Here is a 14,273-nt window from a genome sequence, read left to right as displayed (position 1 = left end):
CAATCCAATACATGGTATGTAACTTACATTAGTTAAACCTTGCCATATTTAGGTAGTGAGACGCCTTAGTACCAACTAGAAGCAGTCTTTCATCATTGCACTGGGGTTTGGGTGCCAGCAATCCCTAACATCTTTCAAGTTATTAAATTAATTCAAAGTAAAACAAAACAAAGTAAAACAAAGACAAAAATTGTGTGTATGAAAAATGGCTCTGAAAAGATCTGGAAGGGGGGCAAAGGCTAAGTGATCTAAAAAGGTATGGGCTTTAGAAGATGGTTTTATACATAATGTTAGACCTGACCTTATTTGTGTAACAGAATGCAATTTGAGAATTTAGGTATTTTAGTTTTCCAGACATGGTCCCAATGAACTTCTAGTATGTATTGTTTCAGGCTAGGATGGGGTGGAGGATTATCTACTCCCACAGGAGTTCGGAGGTTTGACAAGTTGTTGGAAATAAAGAAGGTATGTAACTATTAGTAGGCTGTCAGTATTTTGCTTCACTAAATACATACTTTCCTAATGAGATCGAGTCCTAAAGCAGACGAGGATCATATAGATCCCTGGTGACATGTAACTTCCTTACTACAAATTTACTTTTATCATTTAACACACCTTTAGAAAAAGCTAAGGTCACATGGTTTCGTTAAGACTACATTTGTGTAGCTGCGAGGTGTTTTTCCTCATTACTATTTCCTTCCCTCTTTTAACTCTACTACTCAACTGTTTCATCCTTCCTTTTCTTCTACGCTTGAATTTGCATTGATAATTTGCATTACTCTACTTTATTCAGAGACCTCACTTATCTTGGTTCCCACCTCTGAGATGGGAAGTCCAAAACTGTTACTTCACTGCAGCTTTCACCAGTTTTCCTAACACATAGAACATTTTGGAGAAGTTCTCTGAAAACTTATTTGCTCTCCAAATAAGTAGATTTCTTCCTTTTCATCGCTTTAAGCAATCCAGGTATCCTTCCCCCTCCCCCGCCGTGGTGCAATTAAAAAAAAAAAAAAAGAATGTCACTTAATTTCCTCCTTTCATTGGATGATGCTTTGCGGAGTGGGATACAAACCCCTTATTCTATCTCCAGAAAGTATGTGGGGCGAGCAGGGGCCATGGCGGGGGGGGGCCGAGGGGGTGCTTTAAAACGCTAAATGAGAATGCTAAGTTCTTCAGCAGTTGGAACTAATCAATTTCTCATTACTGCTAACATAGCTACTCGAGTTTTTTACATGAAAAGTAGCAGAGGCAGACCTGATCAATTATGCCGGCCACTTCCGCAGCGCCACGGTCAGGAATCCTCGTCCACTTTAGGCCCCGGCTGCGGGACGCTAGTCGAAATCCTCCAGCCTTGCGCAACGCGGGCCTCCCCGCGCTGTACCAGACCGCGCGCAGAGCTAGCCCGGCAGGCGCCGGAGGGGGGCGCCGTGGCCGCGGGGACCGCTGCAAACGCCTCGCGGACTAGCTCCGGAGCCCCGAGTGTTCGCAGGAGAGACTTTCTTTGCGCTGCCGTCGCATGCGTTTCGGCCTTTGGCTCACTCCGGGTCTTTTTAGGTGCGCGTCGGGTGGGTGACGGCGAAGAAACCCGGTCCGGCGCAGCGCTCCGGGCCCAGTCGAAGTCCGCGAGCCACTGCGCGGTCGACTTCGTCCGGGCTCGAGCTTCCCAGCAGCGCCCTCCCCCGGGGCGGGCCCTGACTCTCCGGTGCCGCGACGAGTGGGCGGCAGAAGCCGGTGGCCGACAGGGCGAGCGGCTGCAAGAGCGGCGAGACTCCCGCGGCGAGGTTGGCGCTCGGACGCAGCGGCCCCGGCGCGCTCGGTGGAGAAACGAGGCCAGGGGAGGAGGAGGAAATAGAGCAGATGAAGGGGAGCTGCCGCCGAGGAGGGAGGCGGGTCCTTGCGGCTGCGGCTGCTGCTGTTCCGGGACGCAGCCTGGAGAGCCTGCCCGCCCGTGAGGTGCTGGCCAGGTAGCTCCCCACCCAGCGGGCACCCTCCCCGGCTCCTCCCAGCGCCCGGCACCAAAGGAGCCGGGGCCGCGCGCCCGGTGGCCAGGGCGCACCGCACCCCGAGCGCGGCGCCCTTGAGCTGCACCGCGGCGCAGGTTTGCGAGCCGACTTGTCTGCCCGCCAAGAGAAGGAAGCGCTGTCCCTTCCCGCTCAACCTGGCGTCCCCACCCCTTGTACTCTACACCCTGCCTCGGACGAGCGGCGCGGCCACGGAGGCGTCGAGGAGGGGCGAGCCGCCGCCGGGCAGCGGCGTCCCTTCGGGGGAAAGGGCGCCTGAGAGGAGGCGGCGGCGCGGCGCGGAAGGCGCGACTCGCGATGGCAGCTGCTTAGCCCGGCGCGCACGGAGCAGCCCAGAGCTGTGGCTGGCCAGACGGTGCGGCTGGGCGGGGGACGCCGCCGCAGCGCGGCCGGGAGAGATGAGCGCGGAGGCGGGCGAGGGCATCACTTTCTCCGTGCCACCCTTCGCCGAGGGCGGCAGCTGCCGGAGGGGAGCAGCGGCGGCGGCGGCCGAGGGCGAGGAGAGCCAGCTACCACCGCCGCCGCCGGGCAGCTTCTGGAACGTGGAGAGTGCCGCCGCCCCGGGCACCGGGTGTCCCGCTGCCACCTCTGGGAGCAGCGCCACCCGGTGCCGGGGCAACTCTGGTGGCGGAGGCGGCCGACGGACCACGGTGGCATATGTGATCAACGAAGCGAGCCAGGGGCAGCTGGTGATGGCCGAGAGCGAGGCCCTGCAGAGCCTGCGGGAGGCGTGCGAGACGGTGGGCGCCACCCTGGAGACCGTGCATTTTGGTAAACTGGACTTTGGGGAAACCGCGGTGCTGGATCGTTTCTACAATGCAGGTGCGTGTGCAACCCCTTCCCCGTCTTCCACGGCCAGGGGCCACGTTTTCCCTGGCCGCAGCAGGGGGGAAACGTTTTACTAGGCTCCAAGCGTGCTTCCTACTTATTTACTTCTTGCCCCACCTTAAGGGCAGCGAGCGGCGCTGCGTGACCGCTCCTAGCGCTCGCCGCTTCTGGGAGAGAGTGGGTGCTGGTGCAAGATCCTGTGTGTTTGTGCCAGGCTCACCCACTGGCCCGCGCTGGAGCTCTGGGTCCCTGCGGTCCTAATAAAGAACTTTTCAGTTCTTCAACAGGGCGAGATATTACTCCAATCAGGCCTTCAGCATTTGGTGTTCTGGTTTCTCTTCTGTTACTTTTGGCCCATATTTTCCTTCTATATATACCTGTGACTTTTAGATGACGCTCTCATTTGTTGCTTTCTGTGTAGTTTTGGAAGTACAGAAACCACGCAGCCCGCTGCTCACAGAGTGTATCCATACGAATTTGCATGACGTGTCGTGATCTTCCCAAATCATTTTACTTTAACAAGTTTAGTGGCTTGAATGTTCCAGTCTTACCAATTTGAACTTCCAAGGAATTACTTCCAAAAGCCATAAGCTTTTAGCTTGCACTAAACTTATGTGGTATCTTTTGAGAGGATTTTTTTTTTTTTCATTACCGCGTATATACCATGATGGGCTGGAAAGTACATAATTTAACACTGTTTAAAATTCTATATGCTATTTTCATAACTAAGATTAGCTTGGCTGTTAAAGTGATTGCTAGCATAATCCATAAAAAGTCCATAAAAATCTTCTCAACCTATCACCGATTTCAGAAAGTGTCATTGCAGTTCTAGTGACTGATGCAATTAGCTATCTGTTGGCTAATGTTAGGAATAGTAACATGCTATTGAAATTAACCTTCAGTACCCTGTGCAACCAAACATGAGAATATATACATATTTATTTTTGTAAGTGTGGGCGGACAATTTGATTTAATGGTGGTTTCAAACAATAAGGTTCTTGCATTTGTGATCACATAAAAGGTTTTATTCTCCAATTTTGCTTTCAGTTCTGATTCTCTTTAGTCTCTTCAAAACACCTGAAGTAGGCTTATGTCAGCTTTGGAATTCAGCCAAAGCTGAATATTTTAAGAACAAGAAGAACTTCATGTTAAGGAAACCAGACTAAATAAACTAGGGCTTTCTGGTGCTGGTATTTTTTTTACAGTCTTGGTCTTCATAACTGAACATGAGTATGATGTATTATAGCTTAGTTCTTTGTGTGACTTGCTATAAAAATTGCATACACGTAACTTTTTCTAAAAATTACAGCACTCTTATTTTTGGCTTATAATTTGGAAGAAGCTTCAAAGAACTGAAAGATATGTGAGGAAAACACCCAAGCAAATACTGAGCCTATTTTTATTGCACAGATAGATTCAGTATTTTTTATAAGACTCTGTAAAAAAAAAAAAATCTTAAACTCTCAGCTAATTTGAAAGAAAGTTTCCTAACAAGGCTCACTTACTGTTTATTGTCCAAATATTGTTTGTGGGAAAGGGAGAGAGGAAGATTACAAGGGAACCGACACTTGAACTGTATCTTGCTAAATTCTGCAAACAAGCCTGAAAAGGAAATACTTCCTATCCTTCTTAGAGGAGAAAACCAAGGGCTCCATGACTGGCCTGGACTCAGAGGTGGTAACTGGGCAATGCAGGAGTCTACTTCAGGTGGCTGACCCTCGAAGGTCATCTTTGCCCTTGCTGCCCCCATTTAGCTGGGCTGATTTACTCCCAGGGTCAAAGGAAGCTCCCTATCTTGGAATCATGTGATGACGAGCTGCCAGGGACCTCACAAGCCATCCAGGGGCACTGTGGAATAGTGAGGAGGGCACCCTGTGGGAAGACCTATGTTTCCAAGCCAGCTCTATCTCATCTGCTGCTTCATTCAACCTGGACAGGCCTCAGTTTCACCCTTTCCCGTGTGCGTGACATGAACTCTGAGCCCTCTCATTCGGCACCGAAGATGTGACAGAATGACGATGGTAGCAATTTTGGCCAAACCCTTTGTTTTTCTCGGCTGAGAGCTGCCGAGAGTCTGAGGGTGGTCGAATGTGTCTTCTGATTTCTGAGAGACCACTTACTCCTCCTCCACCAGGGACACGTTTTTCTGTAAAGGGCCAGATGGCAAATATTTTAGACTTTGTGGGAGGTCTCTCTCACAGCTACTCAACTCTGTAGTTGTTACGACAGCAGCCAGCTCAGTACCTAAACAAGTGATTGTGGCTGGGTTCCAGTAAAATTTTGTTAGTGAATCCTGAGATCTCAATTTCATTTACTTCACAAAATAATTATTCTTTCAATTATTTTTCAACCATTTAAAAACGTAAAAAAAAAAAAAAAAAAAAAAACATTCTCAGGTTGCAAGCTGTACAGAAACAGGCCTGGCAAGATTTTTGGCCCCTGTGCCACGCTATCTTTTGTTCTACCTACATTTACTACCTTCATTTGGAAATTGAATCCCCAAGATATACTCAGAAGAGCAGTCTCCCTCAAGTTAGATCTGAGTTTTCATCCTGGCTCTTCTCCAAAGTGTGGAATTATGAACAGAGCCCTTCATCTCCTCCTCCAAGGCCTGTAGCCTTGACAAGGGTCTGATGTGGAGGGGAAAATCGACCTAAATTTCTTTCTTTCTTTTTTTTTTTTTTAAGTATTTTTTTAGATGTTTATTTATCTTTGAGGGAGAGAGCACAAGGAGGGGAGGGTGGAGAGAGAGGGGTCAGAGGATCCTGCACTGACAGCAGAGAGCCCAGTGTGGGGCTCAAACTCAAAACGTGAAATCATGACCTGAGTCGCAGTTGGTCACTCAGCTGACTGAGCTACCCAGGAGCCCAGAACTACATTTCTAAGATTCCCTCATTTAATCCCTCGAGTTTGCAAAGGTAGGGCAGCATGGTATGCTGGGACAGAGCATCAGAACAAGAGTGTCCAGATCTGGGTTCTGGCCTTTGGTTCTTCTCTAATTTGGAGCAAAGTGGGATGCTGGGTGGCTCAGTTGGTTAAGCGTCCAACTCTGGCTCAGGTCATGATCTTATGGTTCATGGCTTCAACCTCCGCATCGGGCCCTTTGCTGACAGCTCGGAGCCCAGAGCCTGCTTTAGATTCTGTCTCTCTGTTTCTTTCTCTGTCCCTCCCCTGCTCAGACTCTCTCTCTCTCTCTCTCTCTCTCTCTCTCAAAACTAAATGAATAGGGGCACCTGGGTGGCTCAGTTGGTTAAGCGTCTGACTTTGGCTCAGGTCATGATCTCTTGGTTGGTGAGTTAGAGCCTGTGTCGGCCTCTGTGCTGACAGCCCAGAGCCTCTGGGGCCTGCTTCAGATTCTGTCCTTCTCTCTCTGCCCCTTCTCCACTAGTGCCCCCCCACCTCAAAAAATAAATAAACATTAAAAAATAAATAAATGTTACAAGTTTTTTTTAAATCTCCAAAAAGAGTGGAAGGTTAGAATAATTGCTCTGTTAAATTCTGTACTTTAAAATTACATTAATACAAAATGAATTACATTATACGTTACATATAAATACATACATTTATATACATAAATTACATTAATACCAAATGACTTATTTCAGTCCTTAGAGGTGAATCAACTGCTTGTATATATCATGTCCTCGGCCCCTCAAGGAGTTCAGGGTGAGTGGAAAGGGCAGACATCAAGCCTGGCTGCAGCAGGCCTCTGCGAAGATCCTTACAGAATGTCTTGGGTCCCAGGAGACATTCTAGAGTCAAACTAGGGGGAGGGCAGGTTCAGAGGTGACAGCTGAACTGAGTTGAAAGGGTGAATAAGGGCTACTTAACTTGGAACAGCTCAGTTTACTGGACTGGACAAGAACTTAAAGCTGGGTTACATTTTTATCAGCTTCTCCCTATCTGTGTGTACCAGGGTCTTTTTAAAGAATAGATGGCAGCTGAAGCTTTTCCCTATTTGATTATTGTTTAACCATAATCTAGTTCATTCTTTGACTACCCTTGTCATTCTCTCTTTCATTCTTGTTCTGAGAGGAAACTAATGTTCTATCGAAGCTTTTGTGAAAATCGTCATATTTACGTGTATGAGACTATTACTCACAGATGGCAAATGGCAAGCTAACAACACCCCTTCCCAGCCCCCTGCATTGTAGGCAGTCAGTTTTTATAAAAGTGAAGAGATGGCAGTGATACGTTAGTGATACAGAGCTACTCCGTTCAGGTAGACAGTTCCAACTGGCAGCATCTCAAAAAAAATTATTTTTAATGAACATCAGTTCTGTGAAGTATAGCTAGAGTAGGCTTTATTGTTCCCCCCTTTTTGCTTGTAAGGAAACTGAACCATAAAGAGATTATATTCATTCATTCAGGTGAAGTGACGTAAAGTTGCTGCTTGGAACCTGGAGCACACTTTGTTTAGAAACAGGCTTAGAGGTGTTGCTTAGATTCTGCGACTAGCCTGTGAGAAGCCTTGTTAACTCAGTGTACTTGAAATATGAAACCCACTCACCACGTTATTTTTTATTTTTCTTAAAGAAGAATTATTTCTTATTTTTGAGACAGAGAGAGACAGACCTTGAGAGGAGGAGGGGCAGAGAGAGAGGGAGACACAGAGTCTGAAGCAGGCTCCAGGCTCTGAGCTTTCACCACAGAGCCCGACGTGGGGCTCGAACCCACAAACTGTGAGATTATGACCTGAGCCAAAGTCGGATGCTTAACTGAGCCATCCAGACACCCCAAAACCTACTCACCACTTTAAACATTCTGGAAAATTATGTTCCTAGGACTGAAAACTGGGACTTTGAACATACCTTTCCTTATGTTAGACCCAGTCACTTTTGCTTTCATCTAGTTTCTGGTAGCATCTGGCCAGATGTAGGAACATCTCTTTGGATTGGTGAGGATGAGAGGAGGCAATATGGTGACATAGAGGACAAAGGAAGGCTCGGAAGGCTGCAGGGAGAGGAGGGAGACTGAGTAGGGAACTTGACCCTTGGTGACTTGGCCAAGAAGTAATGCCAGCAGGGGATGCATTAACACTTTCACCTCTTTCAAGCTTCTCGCCCTCCCAACCTTATAATTATGGCTCTCAATGTCCTGTTGATGTGAGACCCAGGACCATTGCTCTGCTCAAGGCTTTTCACTCCCTCATCCACCGGGGTCCTCACCAGGCTTACTGCAGTTGGCAGTCTCTTCCTCACCCCTTCACCCTGTAGTACCCATGGAAAACAGGAAGGAAACACATGCTGGTTGAAATGGTAAGACTTAGTTTTTATATTCTCATGTGTATTATGTTTCTGCTTTGCTCGGGTCAGGATGAAAGTTACCCATTTAGGTTATGTCATTGGAGAGGCATCTGAACTTTCTGGGCTTTGGTTCCACTTGCTCCCAGCAAGACTTCCAGTCTTACTTGATAAAAAGCAAAACAAACACAACCTTTGTCTCCTGTCTATCCCAGACTGAGAAGTCTTCTAGCCTAATCTGCATTTTCTACTTTTAAATCCAGGGATGCTTTGATATATATAGCCTCATATACTTTGAGGGAGAGGGTGAAATCTGTATTTCTTTTTTATATATAACTGATTTTTATGTTTTACTGTTTTTGAGAGACACAGAGAGGGGAGGGGCAGAGACAGGGAGACAGAAGATCTGAAGCTGGCTCTGCCCTGTCAGTGCATTTCTTAAATAGTGGTTCCCACGGACCAGTTAAAAAAAATTGGAAAACTGACATGTGTTTGTCGACCTTTAATGTTCCCAAGTAAGGATATTGAATAGAGAAGGACAGAAAACTCGGCAACCAGTCACTTACTGCTACGATTTCTTAAAAAGAAAAGACATTTTTGTATTCAATTAAGAAAGGCATAACCTTAGAATAAAGAACAGTTCTTTACATATAGTAAATGTATGAGAAAACTCACTATTATTCTTCTTTCTCCATTTCCCCAAGGATGAGTGAAAACTTGATGTTACCAATCAACAGAGCAATGTTTTGGCAACCTCTGATCTAAACCACCTTTGAGTCCCTTCATACTAAGTCACTGCTTCTTTGTGCAAGAAATAAGCCTTAGCAAAACTATCAGTAGAGCATCAGAGACAAACTCATAAGGAAAACCTCTGGTTAAGAAGGTATTTAAAAAAAAAAAATCCCGGTCGTGCTCCATACATGGCTGTTCTCTGGGCTTTTAACTTTTTGCTGGCATATTACTAGGACAGTTGCTGACTGCCCACTATGAATGCAGAGCCCCAGGCTTCCTCTTTTGTTTTGTTTTGTTTTGTTTTTGGATGACTGGTCAGTTATAATTTTCCAAAAAGGGTATTACTAGAAAATTGGAAAAAAGTAAAATTAAAAAGAAAATCCCGAAGCACAAAAATAAATGTTTTTAGAGCACTCGTTTCTTACCCCACGTTGTCAACTGCCGATTGTCGTGACTGCCCTGCTTTCCAGGTTCTTGGGATCCTGATTTCTTTCCTCAGCGTGGTCACCTTTGGTCTGCTTGAGACATTCATCAGTTGGTAGTTTGAGTGGGTTGTACCTCTAGGTGAAGCCTAATTATAAGTGTAGAGTGTAGCCTTGTCTCACCAGTGGCGCCGGCTCCCGCCAGGCTTCTGGGAGTTTTCTGCTACAGGTCAGTTCCCCTCTGGTGGCTACAGGGACTGTCCCCTGCTTCCTGTTTCAGAGGCCTGGGTAGAGGCCCGTTCAGTTCCCGTTTCAGGTTTGCAGGATAAAATTGGTTCAGGGCTTCTTTGTGAAGCAGTGGGGGATTGACACGCGCAAAGCCCGATGAATGTGCAAATCTCCACCAACAGGTATCAGTTGTTTCTGCTTTCCAAGTTGTTGCCCCAAGTAGTCCCTTCAGACCCCACTCTACTCTGCGTGGGCCGAGATGGAAGTTGAGAGTGTGGTAAATGGAGGGGCGGGGGAGCAGTGTTGCAGGAACCCACAGCTCTGTGGATGGCGGGAAGAAATCCGGAACCCACAGCCTTGGGAAGGGTGCTTCTTGAAAACAGCCTTGTCGTCCCGTAATTTGGATATAGGTAAGTGGGGAGACAGGCCATATTTAAGAAAGATACCATTATTATCAGGGAGCAAGATTAAATTAGTAAATTTTATTAGCGGTATATAAGAACAAAAAAGGAAAGCAAAGCAAAATTGTAAAACTTAAAAAATCCACTGGCGATACTAATACATTGGTTTCCTTAGCTGTTTTAATGTATTAGCTTTTCTCTCTGGCTGGTGATGTTAAAGAAACTGATCAAAATATGTGCCAGATTGTTGGAAAAGGAGAAAGGGTATAAGACAGTGCTGATTCTTAAGGTCTTATCTAATTATTCCAAAAATTTTTTAAAGTGAGTACTTGCATCTTATGTAAGTTTTATTTTATAGTGTGTGTTTTTTTTTTTTTTTCAAAAGAAAACAAAAACGAAGAGATACATAATGCAGGCTACATAGTGGTAATTTTCTTAGGAGAGACAGAAGGGAGAAGAGAAAATTTAAATGTTAACAGCATCTCCTACTAAAATTCATAGCAGAGCTGATCTGTGTCACTTAAATGCCACAGGTTGCACAAGGTGACAGAAAACATTCCATTACAAGCAAACATTTTCTGTTATGGTAGGTCATCAGCAATGAGGAAAGCAGTTGCCTTTGGTACATGATTCATACAGAAAGGAAGTTATATTTCTTTGTACAGCAAGTCTCTTAAAATGGTTGTGGCCAATTATATCACTATTCTCCAACAACTTCTAGTTGCTTCTAAGAACTCCTAGGAGAGCCACCCAAGTGAATATCCATGAACTTCAGGGCATGTGTTCTTTGACTCCAAACCATGTCAAACCAGGTATTTGCCTAAGCCAAAGATTTCATTCTCCTTTAGAAATCTTGGTTACCCCTATTTCTTATTAAAAAGTCATCTAAGGAGGGGGCGCCCGGGTGGCTCAGTCGGTTAAGTGTCCGACTTCAGCTCAGGTCATGATCTCACAGTCCCTGAGTTCGAGCCCCACATCGGGCTCTGTGCTGACAGCTCAGAGCCTGGAGCCTGTTTCAGATTCTGTGTCTCCCTCTCTCTCTGACCCTCCCCTGCTCATGCTCTGTCTCTCTCTGTCTCAAAAATAAATAAAAACATTAAAAAAAATTTTTTTTAAATAATAAAAAAAAGTCATCTAAGAAGAAGTAAACCCAGACTATTACATGTCATATACGTCTTTGTGTCACAGTTAATTTTTCTAATACAGTAAAGCCTTGGTTTGGGAGCGTAAATCATCCCAGAAACATGCTTGTAATCCAAAGCACTTGTATAACAAAGTGAATTTCAGGAACCATTGGCTCAGTTGTGATCATGTGACATTTGACATCACATACTACTTGTGTTACAAGACATCGCTTGTTCATCGAGTTAAACTTTAGAAATGTTTGCTCATCTTGTGGAAAACTCGCATAACACGTTACTCAGAACCCAAGGTTTTACATGTGTTTATTGTGATAAATATCAGCTTACAGCCAGGGCAGCCAGGGCAAGGAGTGTGGTTCCTGCTGGACAGGGGCCATGCTTTTACCTTCAGCTAGGTATTTTTCAATTTATAGTTTGGTTATGTTGGGGTGCGGGTGATTTTATTTGGCTAGATCAGAATGATAATATAAATATATGTTGTCCTGTGCAATGTCATCCTCTTTTGCTAATCTTATTAGCTCTATAAAATAAATAGATGTGGCCAAGTAACTATCTATATTTTACAGTTGAGGAAGCACTTCCTTAGAGAGGGTATGTGATTTGGCCAGAATAAATCATATGGCTGAGTAGGAGTTGAACTCAGGTCTTCTGACTTCTAGATTGAGGTGGTTTTTCCACTATGTCACACTTTCCCCTGCATGAAAAGCATTTCCAAGCACATTTGCTATTTAAGAGGATCAGCACTAACATCTCAGTCCATGGTGGTAGGATTATTATGAGGAAGAGTCATGGTCATGAGACTTGAGGCTTGACTTCTGGTCTCCTCTTGCTAACAAATTTCAGTGACTTCTAGTTAATAATCTTATAAAATAGCCCATCAGAAAGCTCCCTTTGACATTTCTCTGTGAGTACCAAAGAGGGAGCTTCTAGCCTGGGCTGAGTCCTGGTTGCCAGTTGCTTGGACTGGAGCTATAAATGGGCTGTCTCCAGGCAAATTGTAGGCTATTTTCTGGACATGGTTCATCAGAAGGACTGCCAAGGGGTAGACCAAAACAAGCCTTTCTCTCGAGGGAACCCAAGAGCTTGGTTTACAACATAGCCTGGGGAGAGTTTCTTTCCATGGTTCCCTAAGAAATTCTGCCTCCTGAGTTTGAGTCACTTTCCTCTAATGTTAGAGCATGTATTCTCAGTAATTCAATTCCATAAGCACTTATCAGTTGCCTTTGATATGCCTCTTACTGTGATGGATGCATGAAGAGTCATGAAAGAGAAGCAGGCGTAGATCTGCAGAAAAATAGAAGCTTATCACATGTATCTGTTTCCATGGGAAAAACTGATGCTAAAGAAGTCAGGAGTTACGTGCACTCCCATTCTTTCCACCCAACTAGTTCTTTTTTTTTTTTTAATGTTTATTTATTGTGTGTGTGTGTGTGTGTGTGTGTGTGTGTGTGTGTGAGAGAGAGAGAGAGAGAGAGAGAGAGAGAGAGAGAATGAGTGGGAGAGGGGCAAAGAGGGAGAAAGAATCCCAGGCTCGTCCCTCTCAGCAAGGAGCCTGACATGGGGCTGGATCCCATGAACCCTGAGATCATGACCTGAGCCGAAATCAAGAGTTGGACGTTTAACCGACTGAGCCACCCACGCACCCTCCAACTAATTTTTACAAAATATTTAAAAATATTAAGTTACAAAACATTTCAGTCATAAAGAAAGTACATAAAATAGTTTACGCTCATTCATTCATTACCTAAATACAATAGCTGTTAAAACGTTTTGGCATTTGTTTCACTTCTCTTTTGCTCCCTTTTAAAGAAAACAGATCATTCTGGACAAAACTAAAAGCCTCTTTCTGCCACATAAATTTCACTTCCTGGGAAAAACGCTTTCTTCATCAGAAGTGCTAAATTATGATTTTCAAAAATCTGAAATCGTGGCTTTCTGCAAATGTAAATCTATGTTAAATATTTAATTAACTCATTATTTAATGAGAAAACCAGTAAGATATTAAAGTCAGTTAAAGGAGACTTTGAAGAGTGGATATTATGCATGCACACACACACACACACACACACACACACACGGAGTCAGGAATGCTGAAATGAATTTGCTAATAGACGCAAAACTGACTAATGTTCTGTAAGGCAAATCAGTAAGTGTAAATGTTGGGAGTTATTTTTCTACAGAATGGAAATCAATTGTATCTCTATCAAACAGGAATCACTTTACATTGCTGTGGACAAGGATTATTCTCATTGCTATCAGTTTAGCACAATTTAATGTTTATCCCAAAAGCATTGTAAAATGTACTCTCATGACTAGCAGGACAATCAAAGGTACACATCCTTTTAAAATCAGATAGTTCCGGGGTGCCTGGGTGGCTCAGTCGGTTAAACGTCCGACTTCGGCTGAGGTCATGATCTCATGGCTAGTGAGTTCAAGCCCCACGTCAGGCTCAATGCTGACAGATCAAAGCCTGGAGGCTGCTTCAGATTCTTTGTCCCCCCCCCCCCCCCCGCTCCTCCTCCCCTCCCCTGTTCATGCTCTGTCTCTGTGTCTCTCAAAAATAAATAATCATTAAAAAAAATCAGATCGTTCCCAGCGAATGGGCTGTACAAAGCCAGCCCTCCACTGAAAGGATACCCAGTGTTCTCTTTTACCCATTTACAAGTCTTTGACGACTTTTTTTCACAGAAGGTTGGTCATTCTCAGCAGGCTCTATGCTTGTGGTTTTCTCAAGGGTCTGTTCTTTTCTCTTCTCAGCTGCTCTGCTATCTGAAGCTGTGATTGCCCTGAGAAAGCCTCAGAATCCCCCTTTTAACCTAAGGCTCCTAATCATGGTTATTTCAGGTCAGGAAACATGTAAAAATTGTATATTAGGGTATCAGTCACCTAGGTTTCGGATGTGAAAAGAGGTACACACCCTGTGGCCAGAACCACATCGCAAATACACCAGGGTGATGCCTGCAGTGTCTGCAAACCCAGCTTCCCTCACCTGTTAGGAAATCGTCATCGTTACTAATGTGAACTTCAGTCATGTAGACTGCTCCAAATGGGTTTAGTTTTTGGAGGGAAAAAAATCCTTATAATATTTTAGAGGGCTGGAAAATCGCTGTAGAATTCCACAGGCCAAACAGTTCACTTTGGTCTTGTAATTTAAGGCAAGTCGTACCCAAATGAACATCATGTGCTATATTGTACCGGGTGCTGTCAGTCACCACATGCTGGATCATTTTCAATCTTTAAAAAGCTTTATGAGGCA

At 44.9% G+C, this 14,273-nt stretch overlaps 1 protein-coding gene across 2 annotated transcripts in view; it reads left to right on the top strand.

Annotated features, from left to right (window-relative positions):
• The first annotated feature begins 1,418 nt into the window (after positions 1-1,418).
• Positions 1,419-14,273, top strand: part of MAP3K5 (mitogen-activated protein kinase kinase kinase 5) — a 206,725-nt gene continuing 193,870 nt past the window's right edge. Inside the window, exon 1 of one of the 2 annotated variants that reach the window (XM_045499747.1) lies at positions 1,419-2,843. In XM_045499747.1, the coding sequence (XP_045355703.1) occupies positions 2,420-2,843 (424 nt within the window). In that variant the 5' untranslated portion in view covers positions 1,419-2,419. The remainder of the gene's footprint in view (positions 2,844-14,273) is intronic. The other variant, XM_045499746.1, reaches the window with a different exon arrangement.

The sequence above is a fragment of the Leopardus geoffroyi genome, chromosome B2 (genome assembly GCF_018350155.1).
Source record: "Leopardus geoffroyi isolate Oge1 chromosome B2, O.geoffroyi_Oge1_pat1.0, whole genome shotgun sequence".
Lineage (NCBI taxonomy): Eukaryota > Metazoa > Chordata > Mammalia > Carnivora > Felidae > Leopardus > Leopardus geoffroyi.
The sequence above is the reverse complement of the archived record's forward strand: the minus strand, read 5'-3'. Positions and strand labels throughout refer to the sequence as shown.